This window comes from Kryptolebias marmoratus, linkage group LG21 (genome assembly GCF_001649575.2).
Source record: "Kryptolebias marmoratus isolate JLee-2015 linkage group LG21, ASM164957v2, whole genome shotgun sequence".
In the NCBI taxonomy this organism is placed as follows: domain Eukaryota; kingdom Metazoa; phylum Chordata; class Actinopteri; order Cyprinodontiformes; family Rivulidae; genus Kryptolebias; species Kryptolebias marmoratus.
Genome location: NC_051450.1, coordinates 17,382,388 through 17,404,837, shown reverse-complemented (window position 1 = coordinate 17,404,837; position 22,450 = coordinate 17,382,388). Strand labels below are relative to the sequence as shown.

General features: G+C 38.6%; 2 protein-coding genes across 2 annotated transcripts in view; both read right to left on the bottom strand.

Annotated features, from left to right (window-relative positions):
* terf1 (telomeric repeat binding factor (NIMA-interacting) 1) overlaps positions 1-1,754 on the bottom strand; it is a 6,915-nt gene extending 5,161 nt beyond the window's left edge. Inside the window, exons 1-2 of the mRNA XM_017406350.3 lie at positions 1,526-1,754; positions 397-492 (exon numbers count right to left, since the gene is read on the bottom strand). Coding sequence (XP_017261839.1) covers positions 397-492; positions 1,526-1,709 — 280 coding nt within the window. The 5' untranslated portion in view covers positions 1,710-1,754. The remainder of the gene's footprint in view (positions 1-396; positions 493-1,525) is intronic.
* A 4,221-nt stretch (positions 1,755-5,975) lies between these two features.
* kcnb2 (potassium voltage-gated channel subfamily B member 2) overlaps positions 5,976-22,450 on the bottom strand; it is an 86,293-nt gene continuing 69,818 nt past the window's right edge. Inside the window, exon 3 of the mRNA XM_017406801.3 lies at positions 5,976-8,702. Within this exon, the coding sequence (XP_017262290.1) occupies positions 6,720-8,702 (1,983 nt within the window). The 3' untranslated portion in view covers positions 5,976-6,719. The remainder of the gene's footprint in view (positions 8,703-22,450) is intronic.

The window sequence follows — 22,450 nt, the reverse complement described above, 5'->3', positions numbered from 1 at the left end:
GCCTTATGTGCCCTCTAGATCACTTAGATCAAGTGCCCACTTGTGCTTAGTTGTCCCAAGATCCAGGCTGGTCTACAGAGGTGATCGGGCGTTTTCAGTGGTAGCTCCTAGACTGTGGAATCAGCTGCCCCTCCATATTAGACAGGCTTCAACACTTGGTGTTTTTAAATCTCTTCTTAAAACACATTTATATTCACTGGCTTTTAATGCATTGTGAGAATTGTAATGTTATTGTATTTTTGTATGTTTGTATTGAATGTTTATGTGTGCAGCACTTTGGTCAACAACAGTTGTTTTTAAATGTTCATTTATAAATAAATTTGATTTGATTGAAGTAAATGCTAATATGGAATATAGAAGAGTTTCTTTAAATTTCTGCATGTTGCAAGAACTTACCCAACTCTTTTCCACTCATGACTCTTGTAAGGAAGGCACATATCAATAGTTTCTCTTTATGGGCAGCTCCTTTTATAGATTTGCCTTGAGAAATTGCTGAGGAAGAGCAGAAATAAATAAATGCAGGCACTAGTTCAAACAGGAAACCTCCTTTTAGGTATCATTCTGTAGTTCAGTGCTAATAGTTTCCTCTTTACTGGTTTGTCTACAGATTACTGCAGTAAATAATCTTAAGAAAAAAGCTTGACTGAACAGTTCAGTTTGGCTAGAAATATCTGATTTGAAGCTTTTCACAGCTCTCAGTTTAATATATATATATATATATAAAAAATTCCCTTCTCACCCTCCGCGGGTGGTCTTTGTTTCATCCTCTGAGCTCGGGTCCTCTGGACTGAGATGTCTGATGTTGTTCCTGGGATCTGTTGTAGCCACTGCTCCATATATATATATATATATATATATATATATATATATATATATATATATATATATAAAGTATATTCCCCCTAGCTGTCAATATTTTAATCTAGACCATACTTTTTAAGTTTAACAAAAGTCCAGTGTGTCAAATTATTTACCTATTTTTTATTTTAAAGTGTTCATTTGCTTGAACTGTTCTTTCTTGACTCTGGCATGGAAGTACCAATTGTTCAACAAGAACATCATTATCTTCGACAGTATTACCCTTTGCTTATTATATTTTTACAACACTCAAAGTTAATTATGCTATTGTAGCTTAGCTTGAGGAACTACCTACCGTCGGTTATTGTAGCTACTCGGGTCAGTTTAGGAGGTGCACCCCAAAGTTTTGCTGATATTTTTGAACACATTTAACTGAAATTAACTTGCTATTTTCGATTAAATATTACATAAATATATACTCCGTGTCCCCTTACCAACTTAAAAAAAATCAATATTCTGTGGGTCACTATGAAAAGTTTATTAAGCAGAAAAAGCGTAAATTTAAAGTTATAACACTTTACATTTGGTTTAGTCGATTTAACCGTTTTGTAGCTTAGCAAACGTCCCCGAATTACCCGGACTCGATACAGACACAACTCAGATAAATAAAAAACGTAAACTAAAGGAAGATACCCCTCATGATAACCGGTTAAGTTGAAGTACTCACCCTGGAGAACTGAAAGCGTCTCATTGAATTCATCGAGGTTTCCCTCCTGAAAGCGCCGACATAAACTCACGAACAGAAAGTCCACCATCCACTCTGTGGCAACAGCCGTAACCCGAGAAAAACTGACAGATTCATCGGTGTTCTCCGATTTTGAAGAGGACCTAGTTTCAACATCAGACTCCATACTTTTTTCTTCTTCTTTAAACTAACTGAAAATGTTTCCGCGCGCTTTCACTGATGTGACTCGAAAGTCTGCAGCGACCTCTGGCGGTTGAAGAAAGCCACACTTTTCACTGTTTGTCACTGGAAATGTAAATGGTTTGATTAGTGGACATGTTTGTAGGTTTTGTGGGAAAACACGTTTTTATTTTTAAATTTTAAACACTGTTAGATGTCAAACATCCATTTAAAAGTCTGTACAATTATATTAGTTCACATCTGCATCTTATTTTAGTTTGAACGTTTTTCTCATCTTATGATAATATGTAACATTTTATTTTTAGACCTTATTGTGCTCGTGTTTATGCATGGCTCAGTTTAGGTTATCTTTAATTTCTAATTGTTTTGTGTTGAGTGTTGTCTTTTGTCCTTTTATGTCCATCAGTTAACATCCAGAAAAAAAAGCTTCTCATAATGCAGTTCATTACAGCAACTCTGAAACTATTTTGTTTGTTTGTGTTGTTTCTTTTGCATTACAGTATCTCGGTATGATATTTTGGGAATAAAAACAACAACAGAATCCTTAAAACTGGAATAAGCTACAAACTTGTGGCCCAAATTACTCTCTTTATGGCATGGGAACACCTTTGCTGACGCTTGCCCTCATTTGACTTACATCCAAGTTTAAAAGTTTTCTTCTGTGTAAACTTAAAAATCAACACTTTTCAGACACTGTATTCTTCACAAGTTTTAGCCTTAAGTTATTCTTCACAAGTTTTGGACATTATTTTAAAAAAAGTTGAGTAATATCTAGAGTAACAGTCTAGCGCATTAGTATAATCCATTATGAAATGTTAGATTATGCATTATGTAACAGATGTGACCTTTATAGGTAAAACAAAACAGACAGAGGCAGTTGAGTTATATACACATTTATTTTTCTGCATAATGCTAATAGATGTAATGGGGAACAATGCTTTACAGAAATGTTGACGTACGTGTACCATAATGAATTGTTCGTGGTCACATAGTTGCTTGGACTACAACATGCATACAGAGATGTTGCTTTGTATAGAAACAGTCTGTAGCTCAGATTATGTCTGGTGATAATGTCATTTTAAAGTTGAACAGAGAAAATAAACAAAGAAACATATGTAAGAGGCAGAATATACAGATACATAAGAACAATGTTGCGTCATGCCTTTTTTTTGGGAGCAAGGTTTGGTAAGCACAAATGAGCGACACGGACGTTGTACATTCTCCCAGAGAAAATAAAGACACAATATTTCCACTTTTTACTGCATCACCGATGAATAGTGAGACAGTAAGACAGAGCACGGTCCTTTCTGCTGTCAGCCGGCAGAAATAATTCCCACACCAATTTCATCCCACCGGGATATAGCTGATCAATCCAACTCCCTTGGCTTCTCCACCCTATTCTGTCAAAATTGAAGGATTGTTCAAGGCTGCTACGGACGTATGGTTACCGAAAACAGGGGGGGAAGGAAAACTGGGATCAAAATTAAAGAGCTTTTATAAGAAGGTTGTCATCAAACCTCTTTTCTTAAAGTAAAAAAAAAGAAAGAACAGCAACTGCTGACTCCAAATTTTTAATTGGACAATACCAAAAAAAAAAAAATCCCAATTTCCAATGACAAATAATCCAGTTTACAAAGATAACTCTTTGAGGTCTCATATGAATCTGTAAATACTGAGACAGATTATGCTACTTTGGACATACAGTATATGCATAAAAAAAAAATAGTACAGAAATGCCAAATTACTGATGCAAAGTGAAGCCTTTCCTGTTCCTAGCCTTTCCTTTACCTACTGATCAGCGTTCCTGAGGGTTAGAGGCTCTGAAGCTGTGGGGGTTGGAGTGGTCGGCACTGTAATCAGACGGATCAGCTGAAGGGCACTCAAGACCTCGTCCTGACTCTGGTCACTCTCCCTGCTTAATGGTTCTCTCCCTTTTGTTTGCACTCATCCATATATCACTGAAGACCGATGGGGATGGATACTGAATGTAGAACACACATTTACCCAGAAGGAGGGTTAAATATTGCGACTCCTTTAGTCCAGGAGCCAAGACATCAATGTGGATTTGAGAACAGCTTTCAAAAAGTACAGAAATAGCAAGTTGACATTAGTTGTAAAAGAAAAAAAAAACTATCCCATGAGAACATCAGAGATTTATAGAAAACCTGAGAACTCAATAACATTACTTGTATCATTTACATAAAGACCTGATTTCTCCTATAAAATTAGAATTTTCTGTACAGTGCTATATGAACAAAGCAAAATGACTCGCTGCCTTCTCATAAACAGCGGTGTTATGAAAAGGTGGGCATCATTTCAACCACCGTATGGCAGGAAATTGTGGTCGTGCTCCATTTTGGTTTAGAAAAAATAGAACCATTCTCAGTGTTAATTCACAAAAAACACAAAATACTTTGCTTGTGGCCGTTGGAGTTAGATTATATCTTCCACAGACGTATATTTCGATTTTCATGGAACTCAAACAGCTATATAAAAGGCCCTGGTGGTCAATTTGGATCACTTTTCCCTACAAATACTCAAATTTGAGGTCCATTGATACCTGGCATTAAGGTGCTTTGACAGCATTTTAACAGCCATATAACATAAAAGGTAAAATTCAAATTCTCATTTGCATTGTTTGTGAGATTCCAGTAGCTGTAACACTGTTTTATTTCATATTAAAGATATAACATTTTAATAAAATACAAGTAATTTCTGCCTGTACACTTATAAATTCCCATTGAGATAAAGTAAAGTGCCACAATTCTTGGCCTGCATAGATTGCAGTATGCGGTATTGCACATTCCACACCTTTCTGTGAAAAAAACAATTAACAAACACACATAAAGACATGGTGATAATAATAATAATAATAATAATAAAAACAATAAATAACTCACCCATGTTCTTCTTGTCATTGTAATTCAGGTTTGTGCTGCTTTCACAAACAACTTCCAAGCACACTCAGACAAGAAACAACCAAGAACTGTTCCAGCACAAAATTGGAATCAAAGGCAACATACAAACAGATATTTTCAGTCAGTGTAAAACAAAAGCAAGAAGAAGACAAGAAAAAAACAAAACAAAACAAAAAAAAACTCCTTTGGGTTTAAGTTCGACTGAAAATAGTTTTGTCAACATTGAAACACAATAAAGAACACCACAATTATATATTATGAGAAAAAATAAAAAGATGTCACAAACTTATCTGCAGGATCGGGTAAAGTTGCAGTAATGTGGAGACATCAGGGCGCTGAGGATAAGACAATGAGCTCAATGCAGATAAACAAACTGTAAGCGACAAACATAACTACTGTTATAACACATGTTATACTCATATATATAGTAGGATGCAGCTGAGATAGATGAAAGCTTGTAAGTGTGCTTCATTTGGTCCATTGATATTAGAATACTGTAATTTTATATGAGCTTATTCCATTTGATTTGCCAGAATAAATACTAACAGGTAAAGCAAATAGTGCTAAACTGTGCTAAATTATCATTTTATGGATTTCCCAGTTAAAGCAAAAGTTCAGATCTTTTGGGGTTCTTTGGAAAGGTAGTCTTAAAACAATTCCAATGAGGATGCTATTTTTAAAATCCTTACATTGTTGTCAGTTTTGCTCTACACTGTTATTTACATGAACTCTGTGGTGATCTGAGAGCACAAATAGCTGCAGCAGAGGCTAGCGGTAGCACTTCCGGTGCAGCCTGGGGCACTTTGTGCAGAAGTATCCTGATATTTCTGCCAGAATAACCATGTAATGCAAAATTGATGGCGTTATAAAGATTTATCAAATAGTGGTTGTTTGAACTGCTTTAAATATTTCCAGATTAGAGTCATTTTGAAACAGAAGCAATGACTTTTAGTTGTGGCCTTATTCAGACTTCTTGTTAGCTTGTCAGTCTGATTAGAAATAAACTGTTTTCCAAATTGAGGTAACTCAAAACGCTATCTACAACAGCTAAGATATTTATTGTTCATAACCTTTCCCGAGAACCCCACTTTCAAAAATCTGAAGTTATTTTTTCCTACAGCCAATCTAAGCCGACAAATTTATATTTTATTCTGAAAACTACCTCTAGATATGTATGTTTTATGTCAAAGAGTATTTGGATGGAATCAAATAGGGATCTTAAACAGGGTCCTAACTTCTGAAACTGTGTAATAAATATTTTTTTTATTTGTATATCTAATAACGCCTTGTTTTTACTGAGTATGTACATTTTTGGCAACTGCAGTACAGGTGTGTGTGCTTTAGACTTGTTTTTTTTTTTTTTTTTCTGTTTTTTAATTCAGTGAGTGAATATCAGATGGTCAAACTGAACGTTCAAAAGCTGCTATGAAAACCCAAACCAACAATCTCAGTGTTACATTTTCATACATCATTGTACACAAGAAACAAAAGAAACATTACAGAGTTGTCATGGGAACACTTTGCATTTCCACATAAGGTAATGATATGTTTTTTTTTGTTTTATAGATCGCTACGATGCAACACCCAGTTTGAGGGCTGTTGATTCGAACCCTCACCTTTCCTTTTTCACATTACAGATGTGAGTACCTTCGGTCTTCTTTGCCAGTCTGTGCATTTTCATTGCCTTACATGTTCTATTGTATTTACAGTGGAGCGCTTTCATTAAACTAAGCACCATAAAATATCTTTTTTTAAAAGCATGCTTTTTACAGATAAGTCCCTTAGTGCATTTCCTTCTCTTAGAAAAGGAGTATTGTTTTATATGTTGGGATGACTTGTGACTGCAGTAGTTGATAAATTCTTCATAGTTCCCGAGCCTCCTCTTCCACTTCGAGCTCACTGTTAGCTCTAAAATCTGCACAAAGCACTGCAGTTTCTTTTTCAGCAATACACAACAACACAAGTAAATAGACTTGTCATGCCATGCAAGAATATCTTTCACTACAACTGCACCTTTGAACTTTCTCCCTGCTCTCCCACATGCCAGGCTGAGGTTGTAGCAGGTCTACTGTCTACATTCACATGCTGGTTTCACAGGTCGGAGAGAGGCTGCCATCCCCAGGTATCAGGTGGATATCGGATGTAAATATGTGATTCTCTACTTTGTGTCCACTAGAGTTGCTGTCGGCCTTTTCCTCTTCTGCTCCTACCACACTTTGAGTGCAATTTTGTGCTGCTGTCTTAGGGGACAAGGGTGCAATTGCAGCGCCTGCCTCCTCCACCAGTTGCTTCTCCTTGTGGTTCTCTGTGGACTGATCTTCATCACCAGGTGGGGTGTCGACCACTAGCCTCTTAGGGGTGAGGCTGAAGGTGCCCTCGTCTATGACTGGTAGAGGCTCCTCCAAATCAGGGATGAGTGGAGACGTATCTCCCATGGGGTACTCATCTTCTAGGATGCTGGAGCTGATGTCTCCAGGGGAGGTAGTGCTAGGTGGAGTGAGAGGACATTCAGTGGAAGGTTTTCTTAAGTCAACCTTCAATGCTTTTACTTTTAGAGGGTCTGTTGAAGAGCTCTGGATGTCCTCCACTGCACTGTTAAAGCTCTCCCCATCCTCTAGATGGAACTCTGATCCATCATCTGGGTTAACAGATTCATAGAAGCCATCTTTCAGTAAATTTCTGGTGAAACTCGGGTCATCGTTTGTCCTCAGTTGGCTGAGATCCAGAAAGGGTGGGGCTCTGGGATGTCTGATCTCATGTAACCCAGAATCATCTTTGCCTGGGTTGGAGCCCTGACTTGTGCAGTCTGCTGAGCAGCTGGCAAAGTTATCTTTTGAACAAGACTGGACTTCCTTCATCTCCAGCTGCACCTCATCCCTTAGTGTAGATTCGGAGCTGTGAGATTTCTTTGGTGAGATGGGAGCAGTCATAGTTGTGCTGAGAGTGCTCATGGAGCTGGTAGTGTTGAGATTGGTGAAGGACTGGGACTTGGTCATCTGGTTGTACATTTCCTCCAGTTTCTGAACATTAAGGTGCTGCGGTGTCCTGCTCACCTGCCGTGGACTGCCGGTAGTGGTGACAGTTATGTGATGGGGCGAGCTTTGCGATAGGAACTCTGTGTTTCGTTTGTCTGGTGATCTGAGGTTGCTTTCAGAGGTGGCATACCTGGTTGAGCTGCCCCACCGGCTTGGTGACAGGTGGTCGTCAAGGGAAGTTTGGTCCACTCCTTTCTCAACCACCACATCCATCAGCTCCATGCTACGAGCAAAGGCATCTTTTAGGTTCATTGACACAATGCTGCCATTCCTCTTGGCTCTCTCTAGTGCCTCCCTCCTCTTGATGGCTTTCTCCTGCCTCTTCTGCTCCTTGTAGAACTCTGAGAAGTTGTTGACAATAATGGGGATTGGCAGGGCAATCACCAGCACTCCTGCAATACAGCAGAGTCCACCCACAATTTTTCCAAGCAGAGTCTGTGGGTAAATGTCACCATAGCCCACTGTAGTCATTGTAATGGTTGCCCACCAGAACGAGGCAGGGATACTGGTGAATTTGGTGGCATCTTCATCTTTCTCAGCAAAGAAGACCAAGCTGGAAAATATCATGATGCCCATGGCAAGAAATAATATAAGCAGCCCTAGTTCGTTGTAGCTCCTTCTCAAAGTAAATCCTAGAGACTGGAGCCCTGTGGAGTGCCTGGCCAACTTCAGGATCCTCAATATTCTCATGATCCTGAATATCTGCACTACGCGGCGCACATTTTGGAACTGCAGCACACTTTTGTTGGACTCTGTTAGGAATATGGTGACATAGTAGGGCAAGATGGCCAGTAAGTCAATGACATTCAGTGGGCCTTTGAAGAACTTCCACTTGTTGGGAGAAGACAGAAAGCGGAGGAGGTACTCCATAGTGAACCATGCAATACACACAGCTTCCACGTGGGCCAGCTCGGGGTTGTCGCTGGCGTGGCCGAACTCGTCTGGGACCTGAAGCTCTGGTAAGGTGTTAAGAGACAAGGCGATAGTGGAAAGGACGATGAACAGGATTGATATGATGGCTAGAATCTGAAAAGAAAGCAGAAAAAAACCCAAATGTTAGTTTATTACAAACTAAATCTGATGACTTTCCTAAAATAACATTTTTATTGCTGAGTTGCACTTGACGGATTAGAAATACATGCATACGTAAAGGACTCTACTTTGAATTAAGGACAGAAGAAAAATGAATAAATAAAATTTAAAAGGTGTTCAAAGTGAATGATTTGAATCTAATGAGGCGTCTTTCCTTTTCTTGAAAGCAACTGTGAGTGTGTTCCTGCATATAGATGAGCAGTCTATTATGCATAAAAGGATTACTGCAAGGGTAAAGTCCAAATGTACATAAGGACACTGTAGGATAGCGAGATCACATAAAAATATTGTTCTTAATGAATTTAACATTTGAATTTAAGCAAAATTACAAGGACACTGGCTAAATAAAGGTACAGTTAATGTGGTAAAAAATAACTACAAATAAAAGGCCCAACATTTCGCTGCCTTTCATGCCAAAGATTTATAGATCATAGTGAACTGTTAGTTCTCAGAATATGTGTCAGCAATGACTCTCAGCTACCACCACACCAAATTTGAGCTCACTATCTGCAACATTGACTGGTTCTAGTCATTTTTGACTTTTCTGAGGTCCACAGATTGACTTCAAAAGTTAATGAGTTGTAGATGCATATCCAACGATTATTTTCTGAGAGTTTCAATAAAATCTGTCCTGATCACTCAGCTTTTCATGGCATCAGGCAACAAATAATTTTGTAAATAACTAAGTTGTACACACCAAATCCAAGTATAAAGGAAAAAAAACAGCATCAGTCAAAAAGTCCTTTGTCATCATATTTTAAAGAAAAGCAATTGCACACATTTTGCATGAAAACTATTGTTTGCTCATGTGAAACCCAAATACGATTTAGTTCACTATGTTCTGTAAGAGGTTGGATAAGAACATCCGGCATAATCCTATGAGGTTGGCGCTGCACGAGATTCAGCTGCAGCTCTTTATCTTGACCAGGATTTATTGACTGCGATTGATTAAAGCTGACCTAGGATGTCCTGACTAAGGTTAGATATTTATAAATGTGTGTGTGTGTGAGCAGTCAGAGGTAGGACATGTCTAAGTGTCACACGACATTACGTGATGAGCTAAATATTTCATCTGGGGCTCTGCTTTAAACCAAATTACTTTACGATTAGTTAATGTCAGTTTTTTCACAACTCAACGCTAACAAACTTGACTCCTGACCAGGTGAATTATTTGCGTCCTGCAGTCAGGACAGTACAGCAGCATAATTTAAACCAAAATCCAGCACGTGGGAAAATTTGCATTCTTTTGTGCAAAGTCCTCTGTGACCTGAGCAATAAAAAACCTATTAAAATCTAATGAAGAGAGATTGAAGAGCCACAGTCAAGACAGGAAAACAAGGCACTCTGAATACTAATCAAAAACCACATTTAGCTGCAGAACACACAGATGATTTTACATAAATCTATCCTCAGAAGACTACAAAGAATTACTGTACCTCTTTTTAGAAATCATTAATTTAGCAATTACTATGTATAGCTGAATTTTAAGAGAAGATCAATTCCAATGTTTTGGGATTAGTGGCTAAAATAATTTTAGGAATGGAAGATTCCTCCTTTTTAACTTGTAGGTGAAGGGGGAAAAAAAATGACACCGGAGAGGAAAAGAGAGGAGCTAATGTGATGGCTCAGCAGAGGAAGTGTTATTACTAAACGAATGCTGGTACTGATTAGCTTAAACCTATTAGCAGCTAAGTGAGTCGACCTGGGCAGCCTTGGCACTCAGCTGAGAAACTGTGGAGTCATAGTAAAGACGCTGATCGCATCCATAGCCCTGAACTTTTTGGCAAGCTCATTAGTAGCTCATGTTCTGCTGCCAAGTGACTCAAGCAGATGACCTTTGCTTGTGTTCCTGAACAGGGTAGAAGGAAAGGAAATAAAAAGTTACGAGCACGAGGATGAATCTGCTCACATTAAAGGATGCATTGCATTAGTTGCATTAGCTTGCAATGCTGATTTCTCAGATCTTGTAGGGTATGCATTGTTGTGTAAATGCTTGATTGAAATACTTATTTTCTTTGACACCAAGCAGTGTTTATTTTTGCCCATCTCTGAAAGGCAAAGGCGGATGATAATGTTTTCCTTGTGTGTGAACATTCATGTGTCTGTCTGTTATCAAAATATCTCATCAAGCACTGGTCAAATTTGATCAAAACTCACAGAAACAAGTCACTGGATAGACATCTAAATTACATTAACGTTTGGGGTCAACCTAATTCAAGATGGCTGCCACAGCCAACTAACCTTAAAAACCTCAAAAATGGCATGAAAGGCGGTGGGTGATATGCATTCAAGGAATGCCAAGTCTTTCATTTAAACATTGTTCCACACTTTTAAAAACAGCAGCACGAAAGCGCGTGGGCATGAACAAACACATTTACACCTGCAGACAGAGTTTTCACTGGCCATCACCCTCACTCTCTCACATCCAAGCACCCCTTTTCTCACAGACATGACAACTGCACTCTGAGCGTAGAGATGCTGAGATGACTTACATTAATCTGTGCTGTAACAGAGTGGGAGTAGTTAAGAGGATCAATTACTAAGTCTCCTTTCCCCCTGATTTGCATGTGTTGCAGCATTAAGAATAGCATCAAATGCTGTGCACGGTGGAATAAAAAAAGACAGAAACAAGGCCAGTAGAGTCGGTTGACCTGAGGGTGACCTGGTGGATGAAGGCTAACAGAGACAAGAAATGGAGCAAGATATTAGATATTTTGACAGAACTTTATAGTCTGTGGAGGTTTCCTCTTGCCAGGAGTTCAAAAAGTAAAACAATTTATATTAGAGATTAGATCATTTTAATACAGGAATCAGTGGAGTTCTGGATTCCAAAAATCAATCAAATGGATTTGCCATGCTTATTTTTTCTGTCTCAAAATAAACAGCAGTTAGTCTCCCTCAGATGTTTTTTTCCCTCATGGGGAGGATGTGATAGCCAGGTCATGGACAGGCCAGTCAGTGAGACCTGATAGGCTTAGACGAAATGGAAATGTCCTGAGATGATTATGTCCGTGGCCGTTTTAGTTGCTGCACTGTCTCTCCGGCAGCGGCTCTACCGCAGCAGAGCCTGCTTTGCATGACTGTGCTGGAGAGTCGCATCAATCTAACGTGAGATAAAAGACAGATCGGACAAAGAGAGAGAGAAGTCTTACTATGTCACATGGCTTGGTTTTTCACAATTCTCTGATGACGTCCTTTAATACTTTGCCCTTTACTATTGAGCACATTGTAAAACACGTCATTAAAAGACAGATCATTCAGATGAATAAGTGGTGGCTAAAATCCTCAAGGGATGGCTTTAAAAAAGTACCGGTTTAGGCAGCTGTTTGGGGAAATATCTTATCTGCCTAAAATACTCTGGCAAACCAACTCCCACACACACTCACCACCGCTACCATTAAAGACCTTCAAAAGAAGTATCAGAAAAGGAGTAAGGAAATAATGATCTGGAAGAGGAAGCACATGAGAATCACTATGTTAAGAGCCTCCTTGAGTATCACTCCTGGGCCTTTTCAGCCACCTGTCATCTCAACCTCTGCTCTTGAAATTGCAAGAATCACCTCCCTCCTTTTTCTTCTTCAAGGGAGAAGTCGATAGGAGCATTAACTCCTCTTTAAGTGTCCTGTCATCAGTGACAACCCCGTGGTCACATTTACACTTTGCTTCTAGCTTCATCTACTCTGCCTCCTTGGAAATTGCGAGGAAGAGAAATAACCTGCGTCATACCAGTGACCCATCTGCCAAATTTGGGAAAGCTATCAATTGTGCTCGCCTCACATTAGGGACTCTGAGCCAAACCCAGCGAGCTCCTATTGATACTGTATCCTTACTCAGAGCTTGATCCACCTCTAAGGTCCCCGCCGCTCTCCTTGCAGCACTTGTGTCATCATTTTGTGCTGGACAAACTGAGCCATTCCTCAGGTATGATAATTTTTTGCTGTGGAATCAATCCTGGCGATTATGGCTATGCTAATGAGGATTGATTCCAGGACTTGTGTGGTTTTTCATCTTCCGGGTCTGTATCTCCTCCAGTGTGCTGACCCCATAAAGGCACGCGCAGCTGCAGGGCTGCCCAAAGTAAAAGCTTTCTGCATGCAATAAAACAAAGTTGTTAGTTTAATATCTTAATGTACTAGAGTTAGTGTACTGAGGACAACTATTCTTTCATGATTGTTAGTTTATGATATTAAAAAAAGGTTTAAGGCAGAGTGGGTTTTAATTAAAATCAGCAATGTCTCATAATAAAATGCTTTTCCAGATTATATTGTATATATTTAAAATATAATTTAATAACAACAGCTAGTTTTCTTCTCTCACCATATTGTCTTTTCAGGTCTGTACCTTTCTGTGTGCTGGCAGGGGAGAAAGTGTGAGCCAGATGTGGGAGTTACCATAAATGCTAGAAAAGCAGCACCACCTAAAATAAATGATCATAAATGTGGGAAAAGCCGTGCTGCCAAAAATGAATTACGGTAAACTGAGGCAAAGCTGCACTGTGTAAAATGTGTTATTGTAAATGCTAGAAAAGCTGCACTGGCAAAAATAAATTACTGTAAATTGAAGAAAAGCTGAGCCACCAGAAAAGAATTACCATAAATGCTGGAAAAGCTGCACTGCCCAAAATTAATTACTGTAAATGCTGGAAATGGTACACTGCCTAAAATAAATTATCATTAATTATAGAAAAAATGCACAGCCTAAAATAAATTACCGTAAAGGTTAGAAAAGCTGGGCTGCCTAAAATGAATTACAGTAAATATGGGAAGTCTGTGTTCAGGTAAGAGTCGTTTGGGTTTGGATCTGGATTGCTGTCTTCCATTTGTGGGCCTCTAGTTTAGGGGATGAAAATTGCAAGGTAAGAGGTCTAAATATGTCCAAATTCAGTTTGAGAAATAATGACAGCACCAAACAAACAGCAGCTTTAAGGAACTTGACTCAGATGCTTAAAACAACATTTATAAGGCATTGATACTGAGAGTTATGACTTGCTTACATTCCCTTGGAGAGACCCAACATTAATCAACAATAAAGGAGAGGAGATTTTCCCCCGCCTACCTGCACCGTTCTGTCAAGATTCTTCAAGCTAAGGCCCTTTCCTGCGGCCACTTAACAAAAACCTCACATAGTTAAGCGAGAGAGACAAAAACAAAATGATATTTGGTATGCATCAACTTTTTTTATTCTCAGATCCTCCATGGTTCAGGGAGCTTTGGAGGAATGCCCAGTCATTATAATTTAGGCCTCAATTCTAAAGCCATTAGTCTGTGGATAAAATAATTGAGTTCATAGGGAAAAAAATAAACTCATCCAAACGAATTTCTTCAAATTGGCACAGCATTTTTACAGAAATATGTCCCAAACACTCTGGAACAGATGAAAAGGGAGCACTTCAGCATCCACCTGACAAACTATCTTTGGAGACTCCAAAGAGAGTGAGGTGCATAATAATTAATTGATTCTCATTATTTCAGGAACATTATTGAGCTCCTGTACCTTTAGCAGCACTTAGTGCAGTCAATGATTACTAAGGATATAACCCATCTGCCTCAGCATAATTCACAATCACAATACTCTGTCACTTACAATTTCAATTGTCATCAGTCAGCTAGATTATGTTCGGTACTTGGCCACCGTTGTCAGGAGTTCTGTCACAGATTCAGGCTCAGCCTCAAATAGGTGCCTCATGATCAGCAAGTGACCAACTCTGCATGCAAATAGTTTCTTTTATTGGCTGTTTTGCAAAGCCTTTAAGCCTCTCTGACACTTTCATTTTATCCTCGCTGAAGGCCTGCGACCGCAGAAAGCAAAGCGTTTCAGCCACTGTTTTATACCGAGGGTGCGAACATCACCCAGGCAGCACAGGAATCGGCTGAGTGAGCTGACAGCGTCTGAGAAGAGCCCTAATCAATAACCACTTCTCATCTGCTTTCAGGCCACCTGCAGCTTCAGTTCCCACAGAAATGGTAAGTTCAATTTTAGCCTTAACATGACAGGGAAAAGTTATAAAAAGAAGTAACAAATAAATGATACATTTAACATGTAAAGGTAAAAAAAACACTTTCTAATATCTCCAATAAACATTGCCATGTTCTTAGATTATCTCTTTCTGGCAAACACTGTTTCTTTACTTTTTTAAAACAATTCCACCTTTTTGCAAGTTTTATTCACATCAAAGTGATATATTTTCTGCTTTTATTTAATATATATATATATATATATATATATATATATATATTGTTTGTTTATAGAAGCAGAGAGGAACATGAGCTGGATGAAATATTTATAGACTGCATTCGTCTGTCTGTCAGGAGTCACACAAAAAAAGCCGGCACAAAGGGCAACAGTTACAGTGTGTTAGCACAAGGTGCTCCATCACAGTCTACTGGAGTTTTTGGCCTGAGTGACATTCCCATAATTAGCAGGTTCAAACATCATACGCAAAAAAGAAAATCACATCATAGCTGACACAGTGTACTGACAATACCTGCTTTGGATTTGGTTCAGATGACAAATTACCTGAATCCCTCTGAAGCTGGCTCTAATTTATTATAATGATAACCCCTGGAGGCAGATGTGTCAGTGACTGAAGCTCTGAGAGCTGTAAAGAATACAGAGAAAAATGGGACTTCTTTTCAGATACTTGCTGGCTTCTGGCTTCTGGTTTCTAGTAATAGTAAGCGCACCTGCAACTCTGACAAAAAAAACAAAAAAAACAGGCTGACATTTTTGTGAGATACTATGGATTCATGAGACTCCAGCTGCCATTCTGTGTGAATGTGTGCAACTATTTATGGCTCTTTTGTGAAGGATGCTATTGGGACAGCTAAAAATTTTCCAAGGGGACATAAAAAGTATTGCATCCTATCACATGTATTGTGTTGTATTGATAGTATATTTCATAGTATATAATATTGCATAATATAGTTTAAGATGGTTTCATTTAGTATCCTATGGCGGGGGCCAGCAACACTGTGGGGGCTGGCCTTTAATGTAGAAAATAAATAAATAAATAAAGTTTGCAAAGACTCACAGCTGTCCAGCTTGATGTTAAGATAGTATCTTAGGGAAAATGTAATTTCTCCTATTAATCAAACATCTGTATTACATCTGTAGGGGTTTATACACAGCATTTGTTAATCAGCACGAGTCATTTATTTTGATACACAGAAGAGTTGCATCGAGAAGTTTTGTTTTATAGACTTTTGAACGCTGTTTCCTTCAAGTATGGGTTCTGTCAGTTTTATTTATTTATATCATTTTATGTTGTCAAACACAGATGGTGCCTGACACCCTCTTATTTTCAGATTAACTAAGGCAATTTTTCTTGTTTTCGTTTTTAAAGGAAAAGTTTTGGTTATTATTTTTGCTTGAGTTACGGTGCAAGAATGCTAAATGAAGCCAAGTAATATATGAGAAAATGTGAAAAAAAATGAATGAATTACAAATACTAAAAAAAGGACCATTTGACAAATTAATAAAAAGTTGTTGACGGAGTTATGAGTTTCTATTTAACATCTTTAATGCACAAAATCGAACACCAGAAACAGCAATATGTTTATAATATATTAATGAAATACAGATTAGGAATGTGTTGATGCTTCTTAAATTAAATTGGAGGGCCATGCATATCCCAGACCTGGAGAAATTCAAGGCGGACTCCATGCATTTTAGTCCCAGACTTCAGGGAGATTTCAGGGAGACACTGAGCCCACGGCTGCCGAGCCAGAGAGTGCCGTGGTTGTAACCCTGAGGCTAACCCTTTCTGTGCTGCAGTGAGAGTAGACCACAGAACGCATTTCTGTGGTGAAGACAAATCTAGAAAAGAGTCATCCTCATGTACAGGTAAAATCAATGAAACTGTGATTCTAACTCCAAGCATGAGGTAAAATCACAGTTTGAGAGGGATATTTTGAAACACGACCCTCTCCCTGACCACACCTGCAGAGCATGTTTAAACATGACCCAGGGCACGGTGAAAAAAATCAGCCTTTACTGGGAGATGAAGTCAACACAATGATTGCAATATATGATAGTCAACAATGAAGTAAACTGACAATGAATGTGAGGACATAATGGGCTCTGTGCTTTAGTGTTTGCAAAAGGGACCAAAGATAGTGTATATTATACCACTTTGTTATGCTATATGAAATGCAATTAAAGCTTCCTACAAAGGGTGGATGCATGATGATGTTAGATTGTGAGGGATTAGAACGTGCTGACACTCTTGCGCAGAAGCATCAGTTTTATTTTCCTTAGTCAAATCACACTATTTGCAAAAGTTGTCAAAAATACAGAAACTGATTAAAATCTGCTGAAAAATGTAATCTGGTTTAATTGCTCTGTTATATATTTTTCTTCATGGGTTTCACATTGGGAAATAGATTGGTTTCACTGTTCAATAATCTGCTTAAAAGTAAAAAACAATGTAAAAAAAACTCATGTTAAATGTTTTGCCATAATCCCCACCCCTAATTGGTCTAAAACAAAAGCTTTAGGCCAAGCCATTTTGGTCAAACCTTGAAAGTAACTTAATAAACAATCTAATGCAGCTCGTCTAAACAAAGATAGACATTTATAGACCCATTCTTACAAAAAACGCAGAGGCTCTCCTTATTGATGACTTTATTTATAGTTCTCAAAGAATCCTTGAACCACCCGCTGACTGAAATAAATCCCAGAACATCCTGTAACAAAACACGCTGTTATCAGCTTTCCACAGTCAGTGTAATCTATAAAATAGATATGATTGCTGTTCAACAATTTGCCATCAGTCTATTAAAAATATATATATATATCCAACAGTATGAGGGTGCAGTTGCTGTCTGCTACTCAGCACTTTTGTGAATTAATTGTAAAAAGTGTTACAGGTCTCCCAGGGAGGGCAAAGAAGAAAGACATAATGTTCCCTTCAAAAGTTTATTGTTTCGAACAAACTGAATTTAAAGTCAGTGTCTTTATTAGTCCTAATGCGATTAACTCACTCAGCTCTTTCACTCCTGGCACCAATCTTTTAAGCCATTCTTTCTGTCCTTAATTTTAATTTGTCCAACATTATTGCCCTTTGCCCACTTTGCAGCTAATTATGGTCCAGGACTTTCCCAACACATGCATCAAGAGGAACAACAGATCGAGTCGCTCAGATAGATAAGAAAAGGGAGGCAAAGCTGGCAGCAAGAGATGGATAGCTGACTGTGAGGCAGACATAAAGCTTTAGTTCTTAATATTCTGTCAGCATAACAAACACACAAGAGTAGAATTCATTAGTAAAACTGTACAAATGTATGGCAACTTTAATACCTCCAGAAATATACAAATTACATTGCCTTTAGTTCAAGGAAATCCAAATAAATTAATTTTGCTGCTAGAGAAATACAGTGCGGCGAAAAAGTATATTACAGATTTCTACTGTTTTTGCTTCTTTTGTCATACTAACACATTTCAGATCATCAAACAAATGTTAAGGGTACTCACTGATGAAATTAAACATTAAAAAGGGAGTCGGAAAGAGTTTACTCCAGTAGTTTCACAGAAATAATGATATACAACTCTGAAATGAGGATACGCACTCAAGCACCCAGCTGAATCCACCAACAACTATGTGAAAGCTTGAGTCACCTGAGTGACTCACACTAGGCTGGCCAAGCATCACACTACCACCACCGTGTTTGACTGTTGGCATAATGTTCTTTTTCTGAAATGCAGTGTTAGATTTACGCCAGATGTAATAGAACCTTCCAAAAAGTTCAGCTTTTGTTACATCAGTCTAGAGAACATTTTCCCAAAGGTCTTAAGGATCATCAAGATGTTTTTTTTTTTTTGGCAAATGTGAGACGAGCCTTGGTGTTCTTATTGGTCTTGGAACTCCCCCATTGAGGCCATTTTTGCCCCTTGTCTCTTTCTTCTAGTTAATTTGTGAACTCTTGACTTAACTGAGGCATGTGAGGCCTTTAGATGCTGTTCTGGGTTTTTTTGGACCTCCTGGAGGAGTTGATGATGTGCTCCTGGAGCAATTTCGGTTGGTTGACAACTCCTGGGAAGGTTCACCACTGTTCCATGTTTTCTCTATTTGTGGGTAATGGCTCTACGAAAGGGATTTCTTGATTCTCCTTAAATATTTAAATCAATATTTAAAAACTGTGTTTTTGTATTTACTCTTACTCTTTGTTTGATATTAAAATTTGTTTGAAAATCTGAAACATTTAAGTGTGACAAAAATGCAAAAACAGAAAAAGGATCCGTCAGGAGGTTAATGCTTTACCATAGACCTGTAAGTAAAACTTGTCATTTAAGCTTAAAGACTAAATTTTTGATAGACATTTGCCTTCTGCTGTCATCAGCTGCAATGCAACTGCTTTCTCCACACCGTACCATGGCAATAAATCTTTCTGATTTATAAGACATACTGCATCCATATACAGTCAATAGTAACCAATTTAAACTATGTCCTTTTCCTTTTGGGTGTTCAAGGAAATGGCCAATGTGCATGCATATTTGTGTGTGGATCTTCAGGAAGAACATGCCTTCAGCTCTCACTCCAAGACAGAATTATTAACCTATATGAGTCTCCGACCCCAGCAGCTATACACATGTTTGGTACATGGAAGTACCTTCCAGTAAAAACACATCTACACAGATGAGAGTTAAAATTCATCCAGCAGACAGAAACACACTCACACACACAGAGACACAAGCAAAAATGCCATTGTCCTATCACCTTTCAGTGTGAGGCAATAAAAACATGAACAGATGAAGCAACATTTTGCTGAGAAACCTTCAGTCTTTGCTGTTTATAAGGATCTAACGCAGACACTTGACACAGTAGGCAAGACCCAGAGTGTATTTATAGCTGTATCTGCATGCACTAGAGATTTTTAAATAAAGAATCAGTAATACCAGAGGAAAGCAACATCATTAAAATGATGATTTTCTTATGTTTTGTAAAATTTTCATCTTAGTTCTGCTTTCTTGCGGGGCTGTGTGTGTGTGTGTAACATGGAAAAAAATGAGGAAAGCAGTCAGCAAGGCTGTGTATAATTACATTTTAGTGAGCACACCCCCACTGCGCCCGAGTTGTGATCGCTGTTTTAATCATACTGACCAAGACACCATAACCAACAATTCCTCGAGTCCGGAGAAAAAACAACAACACACAACTCCTAATATTCATGCCGCACGATGCGAATATCTTGCAGGGAGTTTCGGAGCTTTCCCATATGTATGCAGATAATGACACAAGAAGGATTTCTTACAAGCGCCCTGCTCCCCTCTACCTCCAAGTCTCCTGATAACATCATCCATCTTAAGCCTTGAGGCTGAGCGAGGATGGGAAGGTGGAGCAGTCGTGGTATACAGGTAAGTGCCTTTTTTGTGCGGTGCTTTCCTGAAAATTTACTCTGACTAAGAGTTGCATCTCCGGGGTGCTCTTTCTTCACAGATAAAACTGGGAAAACCTCGCAGGAGAAGCTCACTCTTCGCTGCACCTCCCACACACATATGCACACAGGCAAACAACAAAAAAAAGAAGCAAAAACACACAAACACATACAGTACAAATTCTCCTATAAAGGCCCTTTATAGCTTTTGCATTCTGTTCATTTTCAAAACACACACAGGCAGTTTCACTTCTCAGTACCAGAACCTGACACGAAAAAAAAACAAACTGATTTTATTCTCTTCTCGTATTTCTCGTGTCTGATATCTCCAATGTGTCACCTTGCTGTCTGATTCAAGCTGTGTAACCATGGAGATGGACTAATGCATGCCCAGGGAAAAGCAGGTTTATGGCTTAAACTTTTTTTGTGATGCAAAGAGTTTTGCTGATCTGCAGAAGCTCTTTAAGCAGCTGGAGGATGAAAACAGTCAGATCTAAAAATTATGTGATTAATGCCAAGGTTATGAGGATAAATTCTTTTATTGCCCACTGCCAAAGGTGAAGGCAGAGAGATAAGGTTTGTTTGTCTGTCTTGTTAGCAAAATATCTCCTGAATCACAGAACTGATTGTAATTAACCTTTCAAGAAGAAATCATTGGATATACATTGACAATTGATTAAGTTTTGGAGTTAATCCTATTCAAGATCAACATTTGCCTTCACAAAAATGACTGTTTTACAAATGAATTTCACAGTTACTGAGCTAAAATTTGGTGTGGTGGTAGCTGACGGCCATTTACAACACATACTCTAAGCACTAACGGATCACATAAGATACCACGAATCTGCATGAGACTGCACATAATTTAATTTTCAGAGTCTGACCAAATGACTGTAACTTTGTCATTTCTCAACATCGGATGATCTTAGTCTAAAACGCTGGCATTAAAGGAGGCCAGCAATATGCAGCCATTCAAAGACCGCTAGGCCTTTAATCTTTAAAGTAGTATTGGTGCAAGGGTCACAGCTGGCCTGAAATGCAGTTTTGATGACGTAAGTGTGTCCACAAGAGGGTGCTCCTCCTACCTCTGAGGACGCAAATCTTTTCAACTTTGCCATTTTCTTTTCTCCTCTGATGCCAGGAGGTTGGCTGGAGGTGGGGAGAAAGTTTCCTGCTGAGCCGCAACACCAGAAGGCTTGTGATAATCCCTCAGTCACACCCTCCTATCCTTCACACAAAATGAAAAGTATGCTTTCTTTCTCTTGGTCTCGCCTCCCCTTGTCTTTCATTTGGGACTGCGGAGAAATTGAGGTCACCACGGAGTCAGCGAATGAAGTATAAACAAAAATGTGGAAAGTAAAAAAGCACAACCCTGGGGCCTTCATGGCAGTGTCATTTGTATTCCCTACATCAGCACCCAGCATCCACCTAAACTCCATCAGTCCAAAACCCTACAGTTTGACTCTTGGCTTCATTTTGTCAGTCTTACTCGTGTCTTGTGTTTCTAAGTTTTATTAGAACAAAACTGGGTTCTAAATGTGCCTTATTTTGTTTTTCTGCCTAACTTGAAAGTACACATCTTTACCTAGATTATAATGAAACATCTGTAAGCATTCTTTTTTTATTTTTCCCCATTGCCTCATTTTTTTGAGCACCTTTTCCTGTCTTTCCTCTGGGAATCTGAGGTGACTCTGAGCCAAACTCTGTTTACCGAGAGTCGACTGACAACACGGTTTCCTTTCTAATGTTATTCACCCCAATGATGTTTGCATGAATATATTTATGAGCGAGGCTGACGTGAGAGGGGAAACGAGACAAGCGCCGGAGCGGTCCTGTGAGTAAATCAACACTCAAAAAAAAAAAACCCGACAGCTAGACCAACAAACAAAAAAGTTGAAAAATAAACCCATGACAAAATAAAAAGACAGAGAAACATTTGGCCTTTATGAAATACCTGTTTTGGTTGCACCTATTTACCATTTACAAATCAAAACAAAACTACAGGAAAGAAGTTTCATAAAAGTTTGGTGACACAAATGAGAAAACCCAGTCCTAGTTTGATAATTTTACAGATTTTTTGCATTGAATGATCAGCTGACAGATGATGACGTCACACACTAACTTTTGAACTAACATTTTCAAAATCTTTCCAATCTCTTCTTACTCCCACAACTCTTTTTTTGGTACATATACAAATTATCCACCAAAAGGTAAGGATTTTTGTCTTCCACCCAGTGTTTCTCACTGGTATAAGATTTGTGGTTTCCTCTCAAATTTCCACAGAGTGCACAGCCAAGCTTCTACACACTT